Source organism: Bemisia tabaci, chromosome 9 (assembly GCF_918797505.1).
Source record: "Bemisia tabaci chromosome 9, PGI_BMITA_v3".
NCBI classification, from domain to species: domain Eukaryota; kingdom Metazoa; phylum Arthropoda; class Insecta; order Hemiptera; family Aleyrodidae; genus Bemisia; species Bemisia tabaci.
The window spans coordinates 10,810,309-10,833,931 of NC_092801.1; the positions used below are offsets into that span (position 1 = coordinate 10,810,309).

At 38.2% G+C, this 23,623-nt stretch overlaps 2 protein-coding genes across 5 annotated transcripts; one reads left to right on the forward strand and one right to left on the reverse strand.

Moving 5' to 3' along the window:
- Positions 1-391: 391 nt before the first annotated feature.
- Positions 392-18,101, reverse strand: LOC109044169 (lipid scramblase CLPTM1L). 4 transcript variants are annotated; one of them, XM_072304608.1, is made up of 11 exons: positions 18,082-18,101; positions 15,784-15,945; positions 14,401-14,495; positions 13,053-13,376; positions 11,935-12,078; positions 10,460-10,601; positions 9,820-10,008; positions 8,671-8,855; positions 7,929-8,064; positions 6,756-6,871; positions 392-5,922 (listed from the first exon to the last, which is right to left on the reverse strand). In XM_072304608.1, exons 2-11 carry the CDS (start codon positions 15,937-15,939, stop codon positions 5,835-5,837), a joined length of 1,575 nt encoding a protein of 524 aa, XP_072160709.1. In that variant the 5' UTR covers positions 15,940-15,945; positions 18,082-18,101; the 3' UTR covers positions 392-5,834. The 4 variants fall into 4 exon arrangements, with proteins under 4 accessions (XP_072160709.1, XP_072160708.1, XP_018917279.2 ...); XM_072304607.1 differs by lacking the exon at positions 18,082-18,101 and adding an exon at positions 17,431-17,588; XM_019061734.2 differs by lacking the exon at positions 18,082-18,101 and adding an exon at positions 16,697-17,245.
- On the forward strand, positions 17,593-23,523 carry LOC109044187 (ribosomal RNA small subunit methyltransferase A). Its single transcript, XM_019061760.2, has 3 exons — positions 17,593-17,765; positions 18,706-18,774; positions 20,712-23,523. Exons 1-3 carry the CDS (start codon positions 17,724-17,726, stop codon positions 21,618-21,620), a joined length of 1,020 nt encoding a protein of 339 aa, XP_018917305.2. The 5' UTR covers positions 17,593-17,723; the 3' UTR covers positions 21,621-23,523.
- Positions 23,524-23,623: the final 100 nt, after the last annotated feature.

Here is a 23,623-nt window from a genome sequence, read left to right on the forward strand (position 1 = left end):
GTGACTGCTGAATCTGAACTATCCAACATTTTCATAGGGGACAATTCAAATCGGTACCCAGGAGGCTAAAGGTACCTAACTCGCATTTTTGAAAAGATCAAGTTATATGATAGAATTTTTATAAATCTCTATTAACGGTTCCGTGTGTGTGGAAAATTTAGTAGCCCTTCTTGCCTTGATTATGAGGTACGGAGTTTCAAAAATTGGGATTTACATTGGAATCTGTGGGGCTGACGCGCAGTTTTCCCCTGGTATCTTGAAAATACTAGAATGGAGTTAGGAACCTTTTGGCTCTGGGGCACCGAAATAGATTTTAGGCAAAATCCACGATGACAGAGCGATTATTTTTTTCTCTTTTTTTTTCGGTACAATGAAATAATGAGACAACCAGTTTTATAAGTATTGCCTGTATTTAACTACACCCCAGAAATATAACATTACAAAAACATCTATAATCGTCCAAAAATTATTAACAGAAACAATACAGCTAATCTATAGGAAATTTTGCGGACACTGGATCAAACAGGAAACCAGCAATTCCATACTTTGTACAAGAATCTTAAGATGGTTGCTGTGCCACCATCTTCGATTCCAGGACTACTCGAACACAGACTCATCACCCACGGTATTATTCACTAAGATCTTTTCACCCACAGCATTTAGACCCCTATGAACTTTTGTATACAAGGCTTTTTGCAAAGAAGGAGCTTTCACCTACGAGTAGTTTACACTGCCTAATGAGGTCGTAGGTGAGGTCGAGTTGAAGGCAAACTTGATTTCTAGCTACAGTTCCCAGGCATTAAAACGTGACCTTTGGAGCAGTGCTTAGTTCTAACTTTGGCAACTTATTTACCCGGATATCCCTATCTAAAATGTTTTCTACAGGGAGAATTGAGTATTAATTCCTGGACATTTCACTGGTCATTAAAAAAACGAAGATTACAACAAAAGTCGCTCGTCCTTTAGACATCATGCTAAACTAAAATGCGCAATGCAACTATTTCAACTCCTGAATTGCTCAAATTGCATTCATCGAGTTGACGGCAAACTTGATGCCTGACTCCAGTTTCCACTTGATACGAAGTGACCGCGAATGCGTACTCAATTTAATTTTCGCAACTTGATGAAAACGCTTGTAGGTAAACAAAAAGCTTGCAGGTTAAAAGGGTTGTGGGTGAACATTCGTGGGTTGATAGGTCTTTGGTGAAAACGTATGGATGAATAGTCCCTCAGGCGAAAACACTGTGGGTGAGTAGTCCCGGCACCCCATCTTCTGTACTCTCTCTGGGGTACTTTTATATCGACGGTAGAGCTTCCAAACCATGTATCTTGTATGCAGTGTTTAAAGATCTCTGCTTCCATTTCCTTATTTTTACAGGAGAACAAATCAACATCATCCCTTGAAGTTAGCTCGAAATTTGGTTCTCACAGAGAAGAATAATCACGGAAGTTTTTTTAAGAATTTATGTTGAGTGGTTTTCCGTTTAAAAAATAAAGTATGCCAGGAAGTCTACGATGTCGTTAACACGTGGTTTGGGAGTTTTACCGTAGAAATAGAGGGAGATCCTAATCTCCTTAAAGCCGGTAAAAGCTTAAAAACGTGCATCTCAATTGTGATATACACCTGCTTTAGTGCTTTCAAAAGAAGCAGTATTGTCTACAATTTTTACATTATCTCTCACAGAAGAATGATCAGTAGAAATCTCAAAAAAAAAAAAAAACATTGATTAGCTGTTCCTTCATAAAAATTTGAATTGGTTGGGAAATCTGTAACATCCAGATCTGAGATCCATCTTCTTGAACGATTCTCAACGATTTACTGAAGCTGGGTACCTGACATATTTTATAATATGGATGCATGTGAGATTCCCGAACGCCGGACAATGCTGATGCCAGTCCAAAGAGGAAAGTATAAATTGACATCAACAGTTTTCTAAATTACATATAATTCACACTTAAACAACAAGTAAATGTATGACTTGCGACTAAACTTAAAGGATTTAATCCTGCAGTCATTTTCAACAGTAAAAAAATATTGCATCAACATTAAGAGCATAAATTAGATTAAATTAAGATACTTATTAGGAATGATATAAGAAAGTATGCTTTGGATTACAACAATTTAGAAAAAAGGAAATACATAAAGCGAATTTTTGTATCCAATCCTACCAATTGTTTGACTCTGATGAAATTGCTGACATTAATGCCATTGTGACGTCAACAGACTCATCCATCAATGTGGGCCAATCACAGAGCTTTCCACTGGATTCACGAAGTCCTTAGTTTACGCAAGGTACAGGTTGAATTTTAACAATGATTCCGGTGAACATCAACCATCCCTTTGGTAAACTCAAGAAAGGAAGATCGGGTTCACGATGTAATAAGGATTCACGCAGTCCGTCCGATTCAACACAAAAATTCACTCATACAAATATTCGCAAGAAAATAAACACTCACCAACAATGAGGTGCACAGAAAAACATTTGAGACTGCATTACAGTGTCAATCACGAGGAAAATGATACTAGAAAAAAACTAGAATACAATTCTAGTAGGCAAAATTCTTTCCTGGGTAAAAAATGTACAAAATGGACCACTAGACCTAGTAACAATTAGGTACCACAATAAACAATCTTTGATAAAAACTTTACCTAGAATATTGCTGATGAATTGTGAAACTCTCTAGCAAAATTGGTCGAGTTTTGAAAGAAAATTATATTTCCAGTACATCCATTCGACTTGACCGCCAAACAAAAATTGATTTTGGTCAAATGTAGCACTTTAGTCAAAATAAAATAATGTACTTCTATAAAAAGACAACAAACAACACAATTTTCTAACAAAGCTGAATTTTCTCTTTACAAGTTTACAAGTGCTGTGAATCAATGGAGGAAAAAATGTGTGAAAAATGGAACTTTTGGGGTTTCCGGCAGTCTGGAAAACTGAAAAGTCTGGGAAAGATCAGGAGTTTACAGACACCTTGAAAAAGCAGAGAATTTCCTTTTGAAAGTTGCAATATTTCCTCACCGACATCAGCCATCGCTATTCAAGAGAAGTGCCTTTTTCCTTAATTGAATTAGGACGTGCGAAAACCGCTTATGTCCAACTATCCAGTCTTCAGTTTTTTTGAGTTGATAGTACTTTTCGGAGTTGAGTGCAACCACCAAAGTGGCATTAAAACTCGTTTTCAGGTTTCCTTTATCCCAAAACAAGTCCTTTCATCACTTTTACGGTGGTATTAACTCTTCAAAAGTATTATCAAGTCAAAAAAACTGAAGACTGGAAAAATGGACATTAGCGGTTTTCGCACGTCCTGATTCAATTTGGATCTCTAAAAGTGGAGATTCTGTCCATAGTCCGTATTTTAGCAAAAGCTAACGTAATGATAAAAAAAAAGTCTAGGTGGAAGTTTTGATCAAAGTCAGAGATTTTGGAAATGATCAGAGAATTAACAAATTATAAAGACTTTGGAATATAGTCACTTGTCATTTGTTTGAGTTTATTTTTAGTGGCTAAAGGAACTACAATGATTTTAAATTTTCTGCGAATAAGGAGTTCGAATCCACTGATTCCAACCAGAGACTCAGAACTAGAGCCTCATATCTTTAACTTATGAATTAATTCTAAACATGTGTGTTATGTTCCAAAAGTTTTGCATGAGATTTTGGGTCTAAATCAAATCTTGGGGTACTTTAATTTTTCCTATGTCTGGAGGTCCATTTTGAAGGCTAAGATATAAACCTGCCTGAAGAATTTTTACGAAAACTTCAAAAGAATTGCACATGGATTTCAAAAACTTAGGAAATTTTTCAATGACATTAAGTCTTCATTCGTTCAATGAACTAGTAGACTAAGATGGGATGTCTACAGACTTCAGAGAAGTAAATTAATGATTTTGCAGGTTTAAAAGTTCCGCTGACAGATGAAGTGCCGAAATTCGTCTCCCGCACAAAGGAACACATCTAGTCTGGGCTTTTTCATTTATGCGAATATTTTGTTTTTATATAGAAGCGTAGCACAAATTAGTCTGAGAATTTTAGAGTCTATTCTCGCAAGGGCAAAGAAAAATCAGCAGAAATTTCAGGAAAATTTCTTTGACCGCTCTCCCGTAAACAAATAAGAGTAAGAAATACTGAAACAGTGCAATCCACATACATACGTTCCTTCGTGCGGAAGATACCAAATTAAGGAGTCATTTAGTAAAGTTCTTGATTGAGGTAACTTACACAGCAGCATGAAACACAAAATGGGTGATTTCGAAATCAACTCAAAAGCAAAAGCCTTTGTATTGAGAATGGTATAAAATGAAAGGAATGTTGTTTTTTTGACAATTCGCACTCCATTTGGATTACATTTTGTGTTAAAGAACCACTATTTCTGGCTCATTTTAGAAACAACATATATGCTATTGGTTTCCCTATGCAAAAAGGTGCTTTTATAGACGAGCCAGAGGTTCCTTATTGCAAAATGTAATCCATTTAACATGACTGAATACACCTCCGTATTTAAATATTGATCACCTAAAATTGTGTAAGAATTTTGTAAAACTGAAGAGAATTTTGACGAGGGAACTCACGATAGGTAATTAATGTTTAATTTCTGTCTACTAGTCCTTTCCACGTTAAAACAATTGATGGTCCCACAAATTATGTCGTACTTAGAAATACAACAATTACTATAATGTAACATAAAACTCTAACAATACAAATCAACACAGGAAATAAATCACGAATCTTAAAAAAGGAAAGCTAAAAATGCAGGGTGTTACAGAAAGATTTTAAAAACTGAAAGAATATAAACTAAAAAAATTAGATGATGATCTATATAAGGTACTTTATCACAAGGTTGGCCTAAACGGCTCAGACTGTTGGCCAGGGTGTCTACTAAAACAGGCTGGCCAAAAATCAGTACTTATACGTTACTTTTTCGGTACATTCCCAAGAAATTCAGTACCTCCTTAACAGAAAAATTCAATACTTTTTCAGTACCTCCTTAACAGAGAAATTCAGTACTTTTCAGTGCCTTTATTTGACAAAATTCGAAAAATTTAAAAAATTTGAATTTCTTGCTCAAATTGCAACAAGAATGACAGAAAAATTAAACAAATTCCAGACTTCCTTGTGGAATTTCCGCACTTTTTCAGTACTTCCTGACCACCCTTAAAAAATCAAAACTACTTCTGGAAATTCTGGACTTGTAGACACCATGACTGGCTGAAATTCATTTCAGTACAACACAAGTATTATAGGATTTTATTTTTTAAAAATAATGTGACTGGATCTGTGAAACAGGATTTAGCACCTGAATATAAAAATTTTCAAGGAAATCATGATATCATGCACTTTAATGGCCTTCAAAAAAGAAAAGAAAAAAAACCACCAATAACAGCACATTTTAAATGCATCTGTAAAATATCACGTTCGTATGTTCCTGTGAGCTTTTAAGCTTAAAATTTTTGGCAACATAAATATATATCCTTCTAGAGGGCAGACTTATTTTTTGAATTTTGAAACATATGTCTCTTTTCACAGATCCAAGAAATAATGAGGATGATACTCTTTGCAAGAGTAACCAATAAGAACCCAATGAGATCAAAAGTTCTTATTCTCTTAAAATTAGTTAAAATTACTATCTTCATATTAGACCAATGTTGCCATTTCAGGTAAAAATAGCCTCCTTTATTACTTCTAGTGGGAAAGCTGTAGAAATCTCCTGAAAAATGGCAAATCAGTATTAACCTACCAAGAGAGCTGTTTCCCTGGAGCTGCCGCAACTCCACGCAGTACAAGCGACATCCTGAATCAAATAAATTACATGCTTTGAGGCAAGACGGAATTAGTCGCTTTTTTTCGCATCAATAGTAGGAACTTCAGAAACAATTGACGTGTCCTCGTCAATTCTCGATTTGTCAACAGGGTACAGCCTACAAACATATAAAAAGAAAAACATTTAAAAAAGCTGCTGATGCAAAGGATTATTTTTAATTTACAAAGATCAAACAAAAAACTTGACACAATTTTTGATCCTAAGTCTTCGTACAGGGAGTTAAGTAGGTCCTCCTTAAAGACATAGATTGATCTGCAGCCCAATAGCAAGTTACCATAGGACAATTGAAAAAGACTCGATGTCAGCCGCATGAGATCACTGCAGCACTGAAAGAGCACTTTAATGTGAGGCCCATGAGCCTGACTATCGATTAAGGTTTACAGACTTTAAAGATTAAATTTGTCGATTCTAGTCAATCTAAATTTGATCAAGTTTCAAACAAATTTTCAGAGATTTTATCAAACTTAGAATACCTTGTTTACTGTATCGTATAAATTTGATTTTTTAGACCTGCTTTAGCCGACTGTTTCATAGACCTTGATTTTAAGGAAACCTTTCACTGAAAAAATTCAAGCATCAAATTATCATCCCCTCAAAATCTTACTTACAAAACGATTCACACATCAGAAAGTTCAAAAAGCAACTCCTGAACAAGTTATCAACAAGTGTTTTAACACAGATTAAAATATAAGTTACGTTATATAAACGATGTCATTCGTATTTTTGCCGTTTTATCAATGTTAACTGTAAACACCTGTGTATTGTTTGAGAGCTGATTTCCAGACTTCCTGTAATGAGATTCATTTTCCTCGTAAAACTTTGAGGAGTAGACATGTTGCATAGCACTTTGACTCATCCTTGTCCACAGACCTATTAATGAATGAATCATAAAGCCTAAACTGCAATACTGAACCATCCAAGAAAACTTACCATCGTTGATACAAATAAATAAGAAAGACTACATCATCACGGAAACATGCGAGGCGGTGAGCGGTGGGCATAGTGATAATAAAGGCAAAGACATCGTCTATAAACGTACTGAATGCCTGAAAAAGACATAAAATATCATTCATCAAATAAAATAAAGCAGCAAAGAGACGTTTTGTGAGTAAGTACTTCCGTCAAATGGATTAAGAGGAATTACCTTTGCTTGGCTGGTGAAAAGGACATTGTTATGGACTTTGGTAATGAAAAGATGTCACTTAATTGAGACTAATAATGCAAAAAAGGACCTTATTCGACAAAGTCTCAAAATTTTATTGTTGGTATTAGAGCATTGAAAAATAACAGGAATATGTTGGGCAAAAAAATGCCAAATAAGCCCCAAAAAATCCCGAGCTATACTGCCATGTTAAGGAGGAACACCATATGAACCCTTGGGCATTGCCAAATTTCCTTTGGTGAATCACGAATTCTCAGGAAAATTTGTAAATATTTTTCTTCCAATTTTTCATGTAAATTTCAAAATTTCACGTAAAGTTTCTCAAAATTTCAAGGTAAAATATGCATTGCTTTCCTCAAAAATAAACATTTTACTGTAGGAAAATGGGCAACACTCGAATGTTCATACGGCGTTTTTTCTTAGCACGGCAGTATAGCAGTTAAAATATTTTAATACAAAAGTTGGGTTCGAGAAAAATCTGCTTAGAATCTTGATCTACCATGCTCGGGGCACCAACTTGCCAAATCATAATACAACCTTGCGCCGTCCATTGACGCAAAAAAGAACAGGACCAGTTGCAATTTATTACGTGGGACAAACTCAGTTTCCTGTTAAAATTTTGACAGGCGATTTTTCAGCCCAAGTCGACAAGAGTCGTTATATTGAAAAATTTGGCCTCCGTAGACTAACGGCCTTATCAGACAGACAGTTGCAATTCAATTTGAAATGGACCTCAAAGCTGTCAGTTTTCTATCACCAAGTTCAAATTTTCTGAAATTTTGTTCCAATGTCTTTGAAACTTCTTAGGTAGGAAAAAATCAATGAAGAGGTTGTAGTGCTAGGCTTTTTCATAAAACTCCCTGGCGCACACTAAACATGTTTCTCTTTTCCCCAATGTTCCAAGTTTTCCAGCCTATTCAGCAGCCTGTCAGCTTACTTACTTTATACATGAATGTTCTCCAAGGAAGATGCGCAACCGACTTCAGTCGATAGTTGACGAAAAGTTGGGGCAACATGAAAATGAAGCCAAAAGCGTAGACTCCATTTACCGTGCTCCTTATGATCCATGAATACCAACTGGAAAATAAAATCATTAAAAATTGAAGGGTCAGTAACAAAAAAACAATAGAAAAAAGGTAGTTAAACACGAAAAGCCATAAATCATACTTTTGATATAAAATCATAGGAGTACCTAACGCATAATGCCTGATGCGGGAAGCAATTCTGGGGGGGTCCTTGTGTTCGTCGATGTGTTTCTTCTGCCGGTATGCAAGAGAACCCTACATTCCCTGGCCACCCAGAAATTCACCACCACAGGTAATACAACAGGTTTTTGGTAAGTTCGCAGGGGACACCCACCAGACGAAAACAATTTTCTACGGTTATCTCTTAGAATTATATAAAAATTTGCAGTACAGGCTAGAACAATCATTCAGGTGTAATATTCATTATTCAAGGCATTAAACACAATGATTGATAAAATCTATGACAATATTAATAGCGATGGAACGTTCTCAGCAATGACAAAATAGTTTGTTAGCAATCTGAACAAATCTACGTATTAGAGCTGGTTCACAGCAAAACCCATCAAAATCAACACCGATAAAAGTGCGGCAAAACAAAAGGAGACAAACTATGATGTAACAGTCTCTAATTTTCACCAGAAAAGCGGTTTTTAATCACCTGCGATGTACTTCATTCACCAAAGAATAGACAGCAGCACCTATGATCAACGGGTACAGATAACAAAGATATTTCATGCTTTCTCGGTCGAACTCTTTGGTACGTTGCTCTTCACTGCTCACAAATGCTTTTTTGAACTTGAGATGTTTCCAATCAATCGGGATGACTTTGTGCACTTTCCAAACCTGAAAAATTAGTACAGAGAAATTTAACCCTTCTATGCAATGAATTTGAGATTTTGGCACGGAGGAGTTCACTTGCAGGCGTGAGGAATTTGGGATTAGATTAAACATACTAATATGTTGAGGCCATAAAAAGGATGGAATATCAAATTGTGAGAAAGTTCACTTCTAGAATGAAGTGACATTCAGTATTAGGTGCAGTTCCTCAAAAAAACTGAACGAGAGAGCTCCTTCATCTAACCCAGAATTTCCAAAATTTCTTCATTTTCCGATCCTGTCACTTTTCCTGACTTTTTTGCTTTTCCCAAACTCCAAAAATTTCAAGTCCCCTAACTTTCCCTGATTTTAGAACAAAATTTCCTCGTCGACTTCTTTCCTTCTAATTATGCTGACTTCTATTGAATGCTGTCTGCAAAATTTCCCTATTTTTCCTACTGATTCCCTCACTTTCCCAGGTCGTTGGAAGTTCCCTGACTTTCCAGGTTTTCCATACCATCAGCAACCCTTCCATCACATGTTCATACTTCCTTTATTCTCAAATTAAATTTGCCAAGAGGAAGTTCCTTTGTTGTTGGTCTTCATCAGAGGAACTGCATTACAAAATGACAGCTATTAGGGCGCCTGCATTAATTCACTAAACTAAGTGAGAGGATGAACTCAAAGATCATCCGTATCAAATTGCATCTTTGCCACATGTGAATACTTCTTGAAGCAGCAAATGGCAATTTCTAAGGTAGATAGTGAGGTACGAGGTAAAAGTGAGACTCCGCCAAAGTACTCTTGATTTTAAAGCAATTTTCATCGAGGGACAACTTATTTTTTCTAAGCAACTGTTTGCGATAGGTCCATTCATACGAAGACTCCGATGCGTTTTACAAGTGAGGTCTAAGGAGAGGAGAGGGTTTTAAAAAAAAAGTGTGTTCGGTAATACTACAATAGCAGAAGGAAATCTCCATAAATCACAAACCTCAATCAATGCTCCAATGAACGAAGGAATTAAAATAAGAAGAGATGACTTTTCCTCAATTAGATACAGCAGGATGATGATATGACTGAAGGCGTGCCACAACACCGTATGTGCTGAGATGCCAGCGAGACTTTTCCTTGAGTGCCAAAAGCTAACGTCATTTTTGAAGGCCAGGAAATCAAAGAGCAGCTACAATGGACAGAAGATACCATCATTATTACGTATAGTATTAAACGTTCCGTAATATTACAATTTTGCGCGGAGCATTATAATTTCCAAAAACTAATCTGCAAGCCGAAAGTTGGTGCTTTCCTTGTCAAGGCAAATGTTCTACTGGTCAAAAAATTAAAGTATCGATACTTGAGTATTTCAATACTGAAATAATACTAATCTGCTTTATGATATAAAGATTTTTCTCTTGTTAAGTTTCGACTTGCAATGTTAGAAGAAGGGAAATTTTTTAACAGATTCTGATAATTAATTGGTTGATTTCTGAAAATTTGGGAAACTAAATTAAGAGTTACAGTTTGAAAACTTATCAAAATTTCTTAGAGAAGATTCTGTTTCATGATATATTTTTGAAATATATGTTCACAAGCGGGAACAAGCGTTTCTAAAGCATTGGAAACAGAGTACTCACATGGAAGCCTGATACAAAAATCGTTCCGAGGAGTAAATAAATATTTGTGTCTGCAAAGATACCCTTGACTTGGTCAATCTCTTTGACAGAGAATCCCAGAGTCTGAACAGAGCTCATAGAAGCTTCAACATGCAGCATTAGTCTGGGAAGAGAGATACGAAAACGGGATTAATACAATAACAGATACACTCTCATGGTGTCAGCACACTTTAAGAAATAATTCCTAGAAAATCATGCGTGGAGAATTAGTGTCCCTCAAACCTAAAGAAAACACAGAAATATTTGAGATGAGAGCATCAAGTCCAACAGCTTCGGCTCAACATTTTAAAAGCAATGATTAAAAACTTTGCTTGATTTCTGAATAAGAAATTTTACATGGGCAAGATTGGTGTTTGAAAGAAGCTTTCTAATTCATGAAATGTTATACTCAATTACAGAAATGAATGTAATGTGCAACTTTCTTTTGGCTTCTAGGCGGTGCGACACTTACACTGAGTGTTGAAAAAAATTATTCTAGGACCTAATTTTCAGGTTTCGAGTTTGGCAGAAGGTTTGTGAAAGGCTCTATGGCCGATACACAATACATAATAAATACATAATACATAGCACACAAATACATAAATACATAATTTTTTTGGCATAAGCACAATACATTAAGAGAGTCCAGTGAGGACGTAACACAGAGAGCTTATGTCTCCTTTCACAGTAGAGAGAAGCTACGATTTTTAAGCAATTTTATCACAGAAAGAGAAAGGAGATGGCACAAAGTACAGAGCAATACTGCACAAGCTAAACTTTGATATTTTTTGCGATAATGTACTTCAAGACCTCTTGCGAATCGATTTTTAAAAAAATTGAAATTTGTGAAACCAATTTGAGAAAAATTAGGCTGAGAAGTTAATTTTTAAGCACTCTTTCATGCATTTCCGGGTGCATACGTTGCAACACTACATAGCAGATTGAGAAGACCGCTCCTTGCCTCGTAAGTAAGGGGCACATTCTTGCATCTTTTGGCGGAAAAATACCAGGACCTCAGAAAAGAGGAAATCTCTGCATTAAGTTATAAATAAGAAAGGCTTGTCCAAAAATCTAACACAGCGACAGTGCGAAACGTTTTTGAAAAAATCGATGTGAAAATACTGAAAAATTTTCAGCACAACCGTGATTTTTTGGAATTGGCACGGTTTGGACGAATTATTTCTACAAACCAGGGTTTCCCGGAATAAGTTATGGGTTAGTTATGACGAGCTCGCCCAAAGTTTTGCGAGTCGCATTTGTGTGGACAAGGCTTAAAGCTCACCAGGCTAGGAGGTTGTGAAGAATAGCATATCAAATAACATCAAAATTTAGTCTGTGCCTAAACGCTTGACTCAGTGTGCTATCTCCGTTTTGTCTACAATTGAGTTTTCATCAGCTCTATAAAACCTGTTCTGAAAAAAAATCAGTTTAGTTAACAAGAGGAAAATGATTAGTACCTGAGCATTCCAAACGAAATCGGAGAATACTTCAGTTTCACTTGCATACTGGATACACCTTTTTTTATTTCTTGAAGGGATTGTAGGCGGTCATTCAAAAAATCATGCCGCACGATTGGCAAGAACTCACGATTTCTCGAGAACCTGAATGTGGACAGTAAACCATTAGGATTACAGAATTTTGATGTGAGTTCTATCACTTCAATGTTTGGTGGTCACACCAACTATCATCTTAACTCAAGAGAACTGAAGGGAAAATTGGCGGACTCATTTGAGAAAGATCACTGTCATAAAGATCCCACTGGCCCTTTCCCTCACTCTTGAATGGATCTGTTCAATTGAGTATTTAACTGACAGAAGTAATTTCATAAACTGATGCATCAATCAATTTACCTTGCTTTTATTTGCTGTGACTCATCATAGTTTTGGGTACTTTCACCTTAAAATATAATCCACTCTAGAAATCCGCTTTCTGAGAGTCTAATTAGTAGAAAAGACATGAATGATTATCAAAATTAGTCACGGCTGAATAAAACTTGCTAATAAAATAAACGGCAAATTCAAATTTCCCGTTCACAAAAATTGTAATCAGTGTTGGCCAAAGTAGACATTAAAATCAACCTGTACATTAAGCGAATAACAAGAGTTCAGTTTCACATTTAATTCCTTCAGCTTTTGATGTAAATTGTCTTTAATTTGGAAAAAAAAAAACAAATTTACACAGGAAAATTCTTTCACTGTATACCAAGATTACTTCAGTATACTCAAGTTGACTTCGGTATACTCAAGTTGACTCAGTCTCTGTGCGCGGGAAGTGTACGTTGAAAACCTGTTAATTTCTATGCTCTTTTATGGCATAGAAATGGTCTCCTGCTATTTTATATTCAACTTAGGTATGAGTTGAATTTGGAATATTTTGAAGCATAAATTGTATTCTATATCAAATTTGATAAGGAAACAGATTTCATAGTGCTTCATTTTGTACCCTATCTAGTCGTTCATTTTTATAGTTTCTTCAGAGACTTGAATTTTTTGGATCTTTTCTCTGTTTTTCAGCTTACTAACAACATTTATGGCGGGTGCTCTGACCCTAGTAGAAAAAATAAGTAGAATATTACCTTAATAAAGCAGCAATTTCCCCAGGAATGCCATTCAGCGGCAAATACTGAACATTTGTCAACATGTTGATTCCGACTTCAGTCTTCAAATGAGTCACTGGCCTCTCCGGGGCCACATTCGAATTTTCCTGGAGGAGTTTGTACTTGGATGTTTCTGGGATCTGATACTGGGTCATTTCAATGAGGGTACTTGTTCGGTTCGGACTCCGCTGTACACTTTCCCACCTCACCTCATCCCCAATCAATGGATTCGGGAAGATGTGCACGTGGAAGAACAACGTGCCATTCCGACGAGTTTTATATGGGATTTCCACATCCAAATCACTGAAATACGTAAAAATGCAGAGGAACAAAACTGTAAAGATACCTAGCAAAATAAAGAGCTATTTGGAAGTGAAGAAATGCGCTTCACTAATCATCCACTTATGACCTACAATAGTGGTGTTTTGCTCATGAGCTTTGGTCTCTTCGTAAATAAATACATGAAGTGGCATTTTGATAAAGTAAACTCTACTTTTTTAATGATAAATTTTTGCACAACTCAAGAGCATCAGTTAAGAATTGCAAAAAAGAAGGTGTTGCGTGTTTACATCTCCTTGGGCTTAGAGATTTAACCTGTTTTCGGACAGTTACGGTAAACAGTCATACTTTGAAGCAGCAGGGTTGATGACAGTTTTTCAAAACTAAAAGAGAACACTAAAGAATTTTTCAAGAAATCCTAATTAGGGGATGCAAAGACTAATGAAGATCTTCCAAAAACTGCCAAAACATTTTTCAAGCACTTTCAAGGATGTGTAAGAAACTTATGAAAGCCTTATATACTGTCTTCATATTTGATGTTTCCTCTTCCAAACCCTTAAACTTTTGACTTTCCCAAAGTCAAAGAGTCCCGGTAAAAAAAGGCCAATTTTTCAAATGGTCATCCGCAAAATAACTCGGTAAAAAGAAATTCATGGACTTTCAAGATTATTTAGGTGATTGCCATAAATTTGAGGCTATTCAACAACTTTTTACAACGTATCACAAACCTTGTGATGAAAGGGCATAGAAAAACTAAGAATATGGAAAAACTCATTTGAAACCTTAGGAGGGTTTTAAATCTTGCTCAAATTTTTAATATTCCCAGATAGAATACAATCAGGTTTTCAAGGTGCTCATTTGGAGCAGAAATTTTATTTTCCTGTTTGACTTAGCAAAAATGAGTGTAAAATAGGCGATAAAATACACTTAGCATGTGGTGAAGGAAAACTACGCCTCTCTTGCAGTAACACTGCATGTTGATGATTCAAAAGCAGAAATATTGGTCTATAGAATTCAAGTTATAGAAATTCTAATGATAGTTACTTACTGTTCAAAAGGCTTTTGAAAATTAAAATCTTTGAAATAATGTACAAATTTCAGATCATCTTCTCGATATCCACTGACTGATGAAAATATGACCATCTGGAAAAGCGATAAAAGACAGACTTTTATGCATAGAAGAGAAAACACAGCAAAATCGTTGAAAACTTGAAGAAAATAATTTCATTTTATAGTGCAACTAATGATGAAAGCGTTAGCCTCAGTACTACAATATCACGCCGACAATATCTGCAAATGGACAATATGAAGTGACAAAAAGGATAGAAATAGTTCTGGATTCATAATTTCCTCAAGCTTTTTGCACATCAGTTGTTCTAACATTGAAAATTTCATTTCAACAAGAGGATTAGGTTTACTTAACAGAAACGGACCAAGTTGCATTTTGGAAAATATGAGTAAGGAGTAGCTTTGAAGTCAGCTAGTTGTAAATTTCTTTCTGTCAAAACTTCAGTCCAGAAAAAAATGTTTGAACATTAAACAATCTTAAGACTTCATCTTTAACACTGAGTTTTTTTGAGGTGTAAAATTTCAAACCTCTGTTTCTTAGTTAAAACTTGATGCGACTTGGTGAGTTTGTGTTCAGCACTGCCTAAATATTGCTTGGTAAATGGTTCCAAATCAGCCAGCTAAATCGGTCGCCTTTTGCAAAATATCTCAGAGATGAAAGAAACTCTGAATGTTCTCAATTTTTACTAACAAACACAGAAGCACTACCACAATTCTCAAATTTTTACAGTAAGTTTTGTCACAACTTCCTCATCTCTTGAAGGAGTATAGGGAGGAAGTGCAGAACAATCATAAGAGTGAAAACTGAGGGTGACAAATCTAGGAACCGACTCTTTATTCACCCGATCGTCACCTTCCGGCCAAAGTATCGCAATTGCCATGTAACATTTCCAGGTTTCTACTGCTATTTTAATTTTATGAAGAGAAATTGTTCTACAAAGCTGTCCAAAAGTTTCACTGAATTTTCTCTGTGCGGCCGATAAAATTCAATGAAATTTTCAAACAGATCAACCAGCCATTTTTCTGTAAAAAAAGAAAATAGCGGCAAAAATTTTGAAACGTCGCATGGCGCTTGTGATACTTCGGCCGGAAGGTGACGATATAATATGGTATTTTTAAATCATGGAAAACTTTCATAAATTTCTTCAGATTTTCCTCTTTTCTCTAGGTAATTAAGTTACAGAATAAATTAGGAGATAATGCTTCCACTATAGAAAGCATGAAATTTAGTCACGAAATCATGATTTCTTTTGGATTTTGTGGGAAATGGATAAACTTAAATGCATAGTACTTTGGGAACCCACTGAACAAAATAAGTTTGATTCATTCACACGCTATTGATGACCATCGTAAAGTCACTTACTTGCAATTTAGAGTGAGAGTTGAGAAAGGAATGAATACAGTTCATCCTATTCTGACATTCAGGAGCGATGAATAATTTGGCCATTGTCCACATGGAATGACCGATGTATGCAGTGAAGCACAGCGATAGGATGAGAGATAACGACGGAATATACATGATCAGCTGAAAAAAAAATGCACAAGCATGTATTGACAGGAAAGTACAATCAGAAATGATGTCACTTTCAATTAAGATATCATTTCTAATTAAAAGAAAGTTAAACTGACTAAAAGAGACGGCATGTATTTTTTTCTTCTCGATTTTTCTCCTGAATATCACAGTTGAACTGCGAGTTATCATCAGGCTTATCAGATATGGGTCTGCTGTAAATACACCTTTGTAACTGACTTCTAATCTGGAAGAAGGGAGCGGTAAAATTGCATTTTCAAGAAAATCATTGACACGTGACGAATAAGAGGATTACAAGCAAAAGGTTTTGGTTATCTTATGGTAGGTGAAAAGTTATGACTGACGCAAAGAATAAAGCCAAATACCATTCATTTGTCAGAGCCACACCTGCGATGAAATGTGACAGGAGTTTAGAGTGGAGAGGATATCAATGCGATAGAAAACCCTTGCCTCCAATCCACAAGCCTGACAGTAGCATCGGCTGCTGATGACACGACCGTAAGTGAATTTTTCATAAACCCATTCAGGCATAGAGACGCATTAAGTTTGTCCAGTATAACTGAGAGATCAAATTAGCTCAACCGAAGGGTGGCAGCCTCAAACATTACTTTAATGACTCCGTGACTTTTTATCATTTAATTCCATGATTTCATGTTTGATTATACTTAATTACCGATTGGGACCTCGCTGGGCTTACACCGAATTGATAAGTATCTAGTTCTAAGGTAAAAAGTAATATCCTTACCAAGTATGATACTACGAAACGAGATCGGAGAGTCGGGTATTACTTTATTTGTATGAAAGCATTTTTGACACAAATTGACACTTCACGTCAATCAAGACCCGGTGAAGGACCCCATTTGTTTACTTTAGGGTACAATGTTGCCCAGGGCTGCCGATACTCGGACTCACATTTCGCGAATTTTTTACTCACACGCTACTCACCAATCTAAAATTTACTCACTTGCTACTCACTGATCGCGATTTTACTAACCGTTCTCAATTTTACTCACTTTTTACTCACCATTTCCCGATTTTACTCACATTGACATTGTTTTCACTCACCGATTACTCACCGTTCCAAATTTTACTCACCGATTACTCACACAAATCGCGCCAAAAATGGAGAATTACTGAGAATTACCCATGGATTTTGCATTACTCACGATTACTCACGGATCGTCGGATTACTCACCAATTACTCATTACTCACGTTTTACTCACCGGTGCTCAAATTACTCACGATGTGAGTAATTACTCACGAATCGGCAGCCCTGATGTTGCCTTTTTCTTCGAATTTCTTTAATCACCAGCGCCCTCTTTTTAGGGTAGGAGGACCTTCTTTTCAATCACCTCTACTATTGGCTAGAGGATTGGCGGCGAAATCGGGACAAGTTTGAAATTCAAATGTAGGGCGGGAACTAAATAAAATTGCGGAAACAAAGTATTCTAGGTTGATTTTTGCCCAAATTCACTCACCCACTCATATTTTATTGACTCGATCCACCGTGCGCGGGTCCGCTAGCCGGGATGACGGTGGTGGAGATAGGTCCCGGGCCAGGGGGCCTACCTGGCTGGTTGTTGTTTTTTTCTTCTATTTTTTTAAACCCTCTCGTTTCTTGATTCTGCATTCTTATCATCACGCATGTGGCAGTACCTTATCAGTTTTACGCTTTGAACTCAACCAGTTGACTACTGATCTCCGTTATGAGTACCTAATGTCTGAAGTGTTATTTTTCTTCTATTGTTTTCAATAATCTTAATCAATCAAAATGTTACAGTTTCTGCTACTTTATATGCATTTATTTCCTCGGGTAAGTAAGCTCAATTTCAAATAACATGCACCCTTTGACATAGATGTGTAAATTTTTTTAAAGGAGTTTGTCTCTCGAAAAATGTTAATTGATTTACCTAATAACAAAAAAAATTAGGTAGTGATGAAACTTGCAAGTGTAACTTAAAACCTACTTTCTATTTACTTAAAAATGTCGGGTTTTCCATTATTTTCTTGAAAAATGGCGTTAGTCCAAAACTTCACACAAGACGCACTAAACTAGGTAGGTAAACGATGCTACAAATTTTCCCACGGAAAAAATTATTTCAGAACATTTCAAATAAATTGAATCTTACCTCATCCTTTGAACTCTTTTTCGTCTCTCTAGAACTCTTATCAACTCTTTTAGAACTCTAATAAACTCTTTTAGAAGTCTTATCAGTTTTATGCTTCTTCTTGGGCTTTGTTGACTTACGCACTTCTACCAGAAACCGAATCAATACTACTGCCGAGTTAACTGCAATTTGGTGGGAGAGGCTAGACCACGCTGTTTTAAATAGAAAAAACAGGAAGTTATAATACACCCGGGGTCCACCCTATTCTGCGGGGAAATCAAGGTCAAAAAATTCCAAAAATTTCAATTGGCTAGAGAGAGTTTTGCAGTGATATATTCTCATTGAGAGCTCCAATCTTTGGCTCTGATTGGCATCTTTGGAATTTTTCTGCCCTGAATTTGCTGCAGAACAATCTTGTTTACTACAGTTCGGTTCACATTTTTAGGAATATTTCTTTATTTAGGTTACCTACCACAAACTGAGCACGAAAATTTGTTTTCACGAATTTCGACCGTGCATGATCAAATTTTGTACATAGACAAAAATTGGCTTCTTTTTTGGGGGGGGGCCTGCCTCTCCCTGACTTTAAAACTATGATCGAAGAGGAATTAGGGGACTAAATTTCTCTCAATTTTTATTTTCCAGATATGTGGATTTTTAGTGCTGAACGAACCAAGTTCTGACTCAGACTCGCACTTGCAACCTCTCGTGCTAGTAAGTTCTATACTTGTACCCTCATTCAGCTCTACGACTTATTTTAATCGCAACGGGTAAATATGTAATTTAAGTGTACTTACGGTATGTTTGGAAAAATACTATTAGAAACTAGGCCCCCCGTGACGCGTCAGTTCAGTCTATCAATAAAGAAAAAGAAGAAGAAAAAAAAAGGACTCTCCAAAATTTCAGCCGAGAGGTCGCTCAATGCGAAGTTCGAAATTCCCGGGAAAGTTCGTGGGAGCATATGTATTTTGAGGAGGACCAATGAATGTTCAACGAACTCCCGCGGTGGTTGCGCATGCGCAACCACACTTAAAACAGGCGCGAAGCGCACGTCTGGTAGGCGGAGCCCCCACCGGAAAAACAGTCTCTTGGATCCAGAGTCTAGAATCTCAGAAAGTTTGACAAGGAACATTTCTCTCGATTCAATCGGATTTTTGCTTGAATCGAGAGCCAACCTCTTGATTTTAGGGGGATTCCTTTTAATCCGAGCAACAGGAGTATTTTTTCCAGTCAAACTTTTTAAGAGTCTGGACCATAGATCTAAAAGACTTTTTCTTTTCAGTGCGCCGATAAAACGGCGCTCCGCGCCGCTGTATCTCATAGGTACCCAGTAGTAGCAGAAATAGCAATAAGTCGCGATAATCGTCAAATTCTGTATTGGAGCACGCTATGCGAATTGCCTATCCATCCATTTGAAGGCGCAAAAAGTATCACGATTTTAGAGCACGTTATGCAAATTGCCTATCCATCCATTTAAAGGCGCAAAAATTATCGCGATATGCCCCAACACGTACACGGAAATAATTAAATCGCCGATTTAATAATTTTGTAGTTAAATAAAGTGACTGTCAATAAAAAATGCTAATTCAACCATCCCCCGTGGTTAAATTAGCTCTCCACTATCGTAAAATATACATTTGAAACGTATTGCAGTAACTTTTTTTTAACAATTGAATTGTCAAATCAGCGATCCACTTTTTCCGTGAGCATATTGGAACAAAAGGGGTACGTATCAGTTGCAATGTAATTTCGACCGTGTAAGTCGGCAATCACATAACTCGGTTTACGACACGTCGCAGACTTCCTGTCGTACTTACTTTACTTTTTAAACGGAAAACTACTCAACGGAAATTCGTTAAAACTGCCGTAATTTTCCTTCTCCGTGCGAAGAAAATTCTGCAAAAACTTCAAGGAATGATGTCAGTTTGTTCTCCTTTAAAAAAAACATGGATGCGGCGATGGGAGATACTCAGACACCGCAAACGAGTAATGTGACTGCAGACTTACACCGTCTACAGTGGCGCCGCGCGCTTTGCGATATACGGAGTAATCCGTAATCGGTCATTTAAACCTACGGAAAAGTATCGATAAAGAGGGTGTTCGCAGCGAACGCCTTAATAATCGATCATTTACCACAGCTTCAAATGGGGAAATATCGATAGATCACAAAGCACGCCACGCCACTGAACGTATATTTGTGTTGCAGGCAGAGTACATAGAGTCGTAATGTAAGTGGGAGAGCTGGCGCCACTTTTAAGCATTTTCCATGTCCCGAATTCCGGGACTCCTGTGTGACGCCGGGTCACTTTTTCGATACATAATCGATTGTTTGCGATACACGGGTACCCGGCCATCCGATGACAACAACAACAACAACAACAACAACAACAACAGAGGAGATAGGAATTACCACGTATTCCACACCGCCATTTTGGATCGAAAATGTATCGAAAAAGCGACCCGAACTCGGCGCACACCGGGCTCGGAATTCGTCGAGCAGAACATGGCGCCAGCTCTCCCATTTACATTACGACTCTATGTACTCTATGGTTGCAGGTGGCACGACCTGTAAATTGTTCTCGTGATAGCTTTTTTAAGGAAGGATGCACTGTCTGCAGCGCATAGTATGATTCCATTTCTTCGTCTTGCAGAGTGCCGTGAACGGGAGCGCGGTGAACGAGACCAACGACGGCCTCCCTCCGACGTACGAGCTGGTGGCCAAGCACGGCCTCAAACCCAACAAAAGACTCGGACAGCACTTCCTCTACGACCGGAACGTGATCGGGCGGATAGTGGAGGCCGCGGGTCCGCTGGCCGGGATGACGGTCGTGGAGATAGGCCCCGGGCCAGGGGGCCTGACAAGGGCCCTCCTCGCGGGTGGGGCTGCCCGCGTCGTCGCCATCGAGCGGGACCCACGGGCCCTGTCCCTCCTCCGCCAGCTCACAGACGCCTACCATGAGCGCCTCACCGTGGTCGACGGCGACGCCCTGGGCTTCGACCCGCGACCCCTCATCGCCGGCGAACCCGCCCTCATCGTCGCCAACCTCCCCTACAACATCGGATCAGAGTTGCTCTACCGCTGGGTCAGCGCCGAGACCTGGCCGCCGTGGTGGCAGCGGGCCGTTCTCATGTTCCAGCGCGAGGTCGCTTTGAGGATCGTGGCGACGCCGGAGCAGAGGGCCGACTACGGGCGCCTCGCCGTCCTCTGCGGCTGGCGCACCCGAGCCGAGATCGTCCTCGATGTCCCGCCGGAGGTCTTCACGCCGCGGCCGGCGGTCAACTCCAGCGTCGTCCGCCTGGTGCCGCGCGCCGAGCCGCTCCCGTGCCGCGCCGGCGCCCTCGTCACCGTCGCCAAGGCCACGTTCACGCAGCGACGGAAGATGATGCGCAACTCCTTGGGGTCGCTCACGAACGATCCGGAGGCCTTGCTCCGAGCCGCTGGGCTCCAGGGGGACTGGCGACCGGAACAAGTCCCGGTTGATGGGTTCGTCCGCCTTGCCCTGGCCTACGACGAGTATAGGAGGACGGAAGCGTCTTCCACCACACCTGGAACCGTGTAGGGCCGATATGGTTCCAAGGAGAGGAGGAGAACCCCACGCGGGCTGATTGTTGAAATTTATAGACAAAGCAATAGACGAAGAAGACATAGCGACGGTGCAGGTCGGCAATCACATAACTCGGTTTGCGACGTCGCAGACTTCCTGTCATACTTTATTTTTTAAATGGAAAACTACTCAACGGCAATTCTTTAAAACTGTCCTGATTTTTCTTCTCAATGCGAAGAAAATTCTGCAAAAACTTCAAGAAATAATGTCAATTTGCTCTCCTTTAAAATAATGACGTAGAGGCGGAGATTTTCAGACACAGCAAACGAGTTATGTGATTGCCGACTTTCACCGTCGATAGGGAATGCAGCGATCCTACCCAAGTAGCAGTGATCGCGATGAATAGTCATTTCATAGGTTGGTTATCGCGATTATATCGGTGGCAATATATCGAGATATTGTCGCATTAAAGATCGCGATTTACGGCGATTAAATTGCTACACATCGCAATTTATGGTTCGATAAGATCGTGATCGCATTTTTCGTCAAGAAATAAAATCGAGATTAAATCGTCATTTTTCGCGATATTTTTGAAATAAAAATCGCGATTAATGGCGATTTAATCTCGATTTTTTCGACGAAAATTGATCACAATTTTATCGAACCAAAAATTGCTATGTTTAGCGATTTAATCGCCATATATATCGCGACTTTTAATGCGATAATATCTCGATATATTGCCACCGACATAATCGCGGTAACTAACCGATAAAATGGCTATTATCGCCATCACTGCTACTTGGGTTGGGTATATTGGTTGAAATGGGTGGTTCCTAATGGACTGAAAGGGTAAATGGTGGACTAGTAGGGTCTCTCATGGGTTGCCTTTAGTTAGTCTGATACCTACCTCTTTTGTCCATTGTAAACCACCCGCTTCCACCAAGAGGATCCCTCTAACTTCCTTTTGTCTTCTTTGTCTATAGCTTTGTCTATCAATTTCAACAATCAGCCCGCAGGCCCATATTTCGACAGTGAAACTACTGGACCACATATCTCTTTTGCAGTGAAACATCTCCGCTCCCATTTGATTTTTTTGAACGAGAGGAAATCAATATCATTTCCTTGAAGTTTTTACAGAGTTTTCTTCGCACAGTGAAGAAAAACCGCGGAAGTTTTCGAAAATTGACTTTGAGGATAGTTCTCCATTGAAAAAATAAAGTAAGTCAGGAAATCTGCAACATCGCAAACCAAGGTACATGGTCTGGTAGTTTCACCGTCGATTTTGAAAACGACGGTTCGCGGTGTTGCAGACTAAGCGCTGGTTCCTTTTTCCTAAATGCGCACCTCCCATTTTTCTAAATTTTGTTCTTAAACCTGCTTCACAATTCAATTCGCAATTCAATATTTTAATAAACGCCTTCAATTTCGTATGATACTGTGCAACACCTCTGTTGCGAAATAGTCGCTTGAGGCGCTGTGGCACGCCAGGACGTGCCGCGGCGGGTGAGGAGCTTAGTTGCCAGATTGTGCTGAAAAATCAGCACTCAACCTTACTTAAACCCATGTAAAGTATCCAAATTTATCGCACAATCTGACAACTGTGTGAGGAGGGCGATTAGCGCGACGCGCGCATCATGTGCATTGTTTTTAATATTGCCTAACATTTTATTTCAAACATTTCTCCAATACAGATGTATTACTGTTCTTGCATTCTGCACCTACCTGCAATTAATTTAATTTTTTTGTCGTGTTTTCTCTCCTGAATTGTGAAAAATCTTAAAATTGTATTGTGATGTTCAGCTCATCAGTGGAGTGAACCCCTCATTGTGCCGCATTTTTAGCTTCTTAAACTATTATATTTTTGCTGTATCATAGATTTTTTAAGTTATAATAATAAACCCTCTCCTCCAAAAGAAAATTCAGTGGTTCCTCTTTCTTACATTCCTGTGAATAAAACAATGCATACTTGCGAAGTAACTAATTTATCAACTCCTCTGAATCATATTATGATTATGCCA